Source organism: Oryzias melastigma, linkage group LG10 (genome assembly GCF_002922805.2).
Source record: "Oryzias melastigma strain HK-1 linkage group LG10, ASM292280v2, whole genome shotgun sequence".
In the NCBI taxonomy this organism is placed as follows: Eukaryota; Metazoa; Chordata; class Actinopteri; order Beloniformes; family Adrianichthyidae; genus Oryzias; species Oryzias melastigma.
Window position 1 is genome coordinate 4,120,338 of NC_050521.1, and position 5,212 is coordinate 4,125,549.

The 5,212-nt window shown below is 39.1% G+C and overlaps 1 protein-coding gene across 1 annotated transcript in view; it reads right to left on the reverse strand.

The window, feature by feature from the left end:
- Window positions 1-2,903, reverse strand: part of LOC112138529 — a gene marked incomplete at its 5' end in the record, with an annotated part of 5,221 nt that extends 2,318 nt beyond the window's left edge. Inside the window, 3 exon segments of the mRNA XM_024261082.1 lie at window positions 174-272; window positions 858-1,013; window positions 2,187-2,903. Of these exon segments, the coding sequence (XP_024116850.1) occupies window positions 174-272; window positions 858-1,013; window positions 2,187-2,903 (972 nt within the window).
- Between the last annotated feature and the right edge of the window lie 2,309 nt (window positions 2,904-5,212).

The window sequence follows — 5,212 nt, forward strand, 5'->3', positions numbered from 1 at the left end:
CCAGTGGATGGTCGTCGGGTAATCCGGGGTCATCTGACAGTGGAGGGTTAATAACTGAGGGTTAATAAAAGGTAACAAAACATAAATTCAGTGGGATACCCATAGAACTTCAGTGAGCATTCAACACCTAATACATTATCTATCTAAAAAGAAATAAATTAAAAAAAACTTACATGGAAATCAGTGATCAAGTCCTGTACACTTTCTCCCATGTACTCTGTGAGGCATTTTAGAGTAACATCTCTCTTCTTTGAGGAAGAAACACCCGAGTCCTGAGTTGAAAGGAAAAAAAACATTAAATGTAAATTTTTAATAGGTTTTTTAAAACCTAAAGAAAAAAATGTTAAAGAAATCCTGATTTTAGGACAAAAAAAATTCAAAGTGATATTTTTCTGGTCTTTCAAATGCAAAATGCATTTTCAAGATTGTACATCTTGTTTTTTAGTGGTGTTTTCCAGGGATGAGTTGCAGTTGCATTTAACGTGTAAAACAATTATACCTATATAAACCGTATTCATTTTAAAAAATTGTATTTGAAGTATAAACGTACATTCACTGGGTCATCTATTCTCCTGCAGAATTGTTATGTTTTTTTCTAGTCTTATTTAAAATGAAGGTGGTTGCAGACCCACTATGTGGTATGTGGTAAATTCTCCAGCCCTGCTGTTAACCATCAAAATATTAAGGACATTCTAATGCCCAGTTCTTATTTCCACTTTGATTAGTCTGACTTTAAATCAAAAGTGAATGAAAAATGAATTATTAATTCAATCTTTATTAACAAAATGTATTTTGGATTCACACAAAGAAGCACAACAATGTTTTAAGCAATATTTATTTTAGCCAACTTATCTTACCTGAATGAGTTCCATCATCAAATTTTTGATGCGCTGGCCAACTGCTCCCCCTTTATCGCTGAATATCTGCATAAGCTTTGGGCTGTGTCGATCCAGCTCAAACATAAATTTTGGTTCCAGCGGAACGGCAGTGCATCTTCGAAATTCTTCGTTTATCTAGAAGACATTAAAATATTTCCATATTAGTTTGAAAAATTAAAATATCAATGTGATAATATCAGATAATAAACTTTAGAATCACAATTAGAAAAAAGGGTTTTAGAGCATATTCTAAAATCAAGATAACTTAAGGCAAAATGAGTTGACTCAAGTGTTTCAATAACAATTACATGAAACACAACCAGAGGTGTAACGGATCACGGATAATCTATACGGATCACTAGCCATGGTTCGACCCACACAAGTACTATGAATCATCAACACCCCCACCCTATAACTCACGAACATATGATCAAAGTCAATTGTCTGTCCACACCGAATGCAATTGCAATAAATTATTGTACTGTACACTGTCTTTATTTTAACAAGCATCGAAGTTGCTTCTTGATGGTTATCCAAATGTCTGTGAACCTGAAGCTTCTGCCACATGTGGGAGGAGCTTGCGTCAAAAAAAAAATTTGTACTCATTATGGACGAATTGGAGAGATTTATTTATTTTGAAGAGCTGAATAAAACCATTAGTGTCTGGGGTCGCTGTGTCTGGGTTCAGATCTCCCAGTCAGGAGCAGTCACGTAGCCACTGCTCCAGCGATCGGGACATGCCGTCAGGGGAAGGCAGAATGGCAAGGCAAAAGGATAAAAAAAATAAAAATCACCAGGACAGTGGGCATGGGAGTGCCTAACTAGCACATGTACTACAGATAATAATTATTTGTAATTTTTCCCACTAATACCAAAAAATAATTAAAGTTTGATTTTAATCTTAATGTTTCCCTTAAGATTTAATTTGGACATTATGGGGGTGGGGGCAAGGAAAAAAATTGCATATTCGGCATTCTTTTCTCTCAGTTTTTGTAGATTAGATATACGGACACGTAAATATAATCATGTTTTTACATTTTTTTTTGATGTTCAAAGTTCAAAGTGTGAGTGTTTATTTAAACTTTGAAGTACTTTATGTTTTCTTAAATATGTTTTGAACCTTTTCAAAAAAGTAATTTTAGGCTTTTGTCTTCCTGTTTTTCCTTTTTTTTTTCCAACTTTTTACTGATCCGAAAAATGATCCAAACCATGACCCTAAATTGTGATACGATTTTAACAGTGAGTTTAGTGATCCGTTACACCCCTAAAAAGAAGTATTTGTATTTGGGGAGGTGTGTAAGTACTTACTTGGAATGGATCAAAGAGAGCCGGCCAACGTTCTTTCAGCTCCGGCACCATTGGGGATTGGGCAACCACTTCTTGTCTTCTCAAGCTGTATGTCTGTGCCATCATATCATTTATGGTCTTCACATTGTCCTTTCTCTTGCTGGCTGTGATCAGCTCAAGTCTAAGGTTTTCAAGGGTCTCATCTGTCTCTCCAGGCTGGTGTGGAGGAAAGTAATTGACTTCTGCCCTTTTTGGTTTCTTTATGTTTTTGGCAGGTTTTTTTCCATCGTCTAGCTTGTGTTTTAGAGAATTGATCAGCAATTCAGGGCTTCCCAGTGCTTTACGTTGGGTCCGGTATTTTCCACATTTATATTTGAGACTTTGCTGCCATCCATACATCCCACTGAAAGATCCAGGTTCCTTCAAACATGGATGCTTGTCAACCAGTGCCTGTGCAACTGCACATCTTTGTTCATCATTGGGATATGCTGTGTAAGCAAACATCGTCTCTGCCAAGCGCTCCAAGATGTCCGATTTAACACGTGGGGATGTCAGAGGGGTGCCTTCTCTTAAGTATATCTCATTGCCTTGTCTTAAAGCGAGTTCTGTGTTATGCGAGAAAACAGGTATAGGAAACACAGCTGGCCATGGACTCTGCCTTTCAGAAGGGGGTGGACTCAGAATCACAGTATAACTTGAACTCGAGTGACTTTCCTGCTCACATGAACTCATCACATCNCGTCCGTGCTAACATTAGTTGCACCAGGCCGAGTCCGAGGTTTGAGTTGACGTCCAGTGAGAATGATGTTGTTCATTCTTACTTGTTGATCCACGTCGTTCATTGTTCTCTCCCGGAGATCTTGGCGATTATCTCGTTGTTTGCTACGTGCCTTTTCCTGTCGAAAATCTTCCACGAGTTGTAGCAGTGGTGATAGCTTAGCATCAAGCTCCATCTGTGTTGATATGTTAGCATTCATTAGAAGCAGTGGAATTAGTTTGGACTGGAGTTAGCTTAGCCTGGATGTCGGCTAGCGCAGCTTTAAGCTCCGTCAAGTCTGCTTCTAGATTTTTCTTTAGTGCTATGTTCAACTCTCCTTGTTGCAGAATTACTGCTGTTTTGCAGACTCTAACTTTAGGATAAAAGCTCTGGAGTTTTCGAGAAAATGAAAACATCAGCTAATACATTTTATGGACAGACTGACACTTATCATTAAGTATCGAGAACGCAAATGGAAAATCCTTCATAACAAGGGTTGTCTTCTGAGGGCGATGCAGTCTGGCTGCGGCGCTCAGGGTGATGTTGAGCCAACGAGTGTCTGACAGAATATTTATCATGTTTGCCTTTCTGCACTTGAGCGGCACATTTAGGGCATTTTCTCACTCCTACCCACATCTAGTGAAAGAGAAGAGTCTTCCAAACACTGCTATCAAACTCTTTAATCTGAGATGTCTCCATGGAGAGATCAAGAGGATCAATGACAGCAATGCCACCCCCCTTTGTTTTCAGAGATTTTTAACAATAAAATGAAACCCTCAGTCTGACATTTCCATGGTGAGTATGAAAACTCATTATGACCCAACAACCTGTCACCACAAACAATTATTGTGTGGCTACACACAATCACACACATACAAAAATATCAGTTAGCTTGGGGGAACTTGTGAGGGATTATCAACATCAAAGTCAATAGAAATGTCAGCCTGGCTATCTCTGGAAATGCCAGCAACCCTTTGCATATCCGCAGCACAGAACCAAAACCACGCACACGTTTGCAGACACTCACACACACGTGCACACACACCTGCCTTTAGCACAGGGGGTGATTAAAGCTACTCTGGTGAGTGCTCCTTTTGATCTCCACACATACTGGAAAGCACTTAGAGGCAAAACCCTGTCAAGCAGCAGATGACTTCACGCCCGATCGTCCAATCAGGGCTCCTTGCTGCACCTCAGGCCCCTCCCTGCAGAACCATCAAATAGATTAACAGGATTAGGCAAATACATACAGCCATGGGATGGTGCTTGAGCTAAATGTGCCAGAGCAGTCTTTCCCAAAGATTTTTCAGGTCAGCTGATTAACTGAGGAGTCCAAAAAAACAACAACTCAAACTTGATTTCTGCAGCACTTTACATCAACCACTGCTGGACCGCAGTGATACCACAAAGAAAACTTTAAAAAGCTCACAAAGCCAACAGGAATGGCCATTAACCCTTTAACACCAGAACTTTAACTCCAGTGTTTACATTCTTTCAATTACTTTAACTCTTCAGCAATGCACGCAACTGATGTCATTCCAGCAGATTCCACCAGAGGGTGATTCTCTGAAATCAGTGCACTTCCACAGGTTTACCTCAATGCTTTTAAGCCATAAAATGCTTTTTAAAACAAGAAATAGTAAGATCCATGTGTCTCTGCATTTAAGCACATTAAAGTAGTTTGAAAATTATGTTTAGAAAATGTCTTGAGCCTCTGAGGTGTAGCAGTCAGCCAAATGAGCATGTCCCCACCAACCAAAGTTACTTTTCACTGAATACAAAACTGATAAAAATAACCAAAAACTCAAGTTTCTGCTAACATGATCATTTGCCTGCTTACTTTCACCTAAATTAAAAAAGAAATATGAGAAAAATACAATAATCTTTATCAAAATGCACAACTTAATCATCAGTTTTGTTCAACAGCTTGTCAATGCCTCACTTTTAAAAAATGATGGTTCAGTCCAACTTCTTCAGCAATTTCTGGACAGAAATGTGTCTAAACACCTTTAAACTGACTAAAAGTCCAAACTTACAACTAATCCAATTCAAAACTCTCCATAGAATTTATTATACTGGTCAGAGGATGTTCAAGATGGGTCTCAGAAGCTCAGACATATGTGAGCACTGCGATGGTAACTTACCTGACAGTTACATGCATGCACTGTGGTTCTGCACACCTGTCCAGGCTCTCTGGCAACAGGTTTGTGCTGATCTATCAGTCTGGCTTAATGTTTCTATCACAGCTTCACCGTCACTTTGTGTGCTTGGTGACATGAGTGCCATCGAT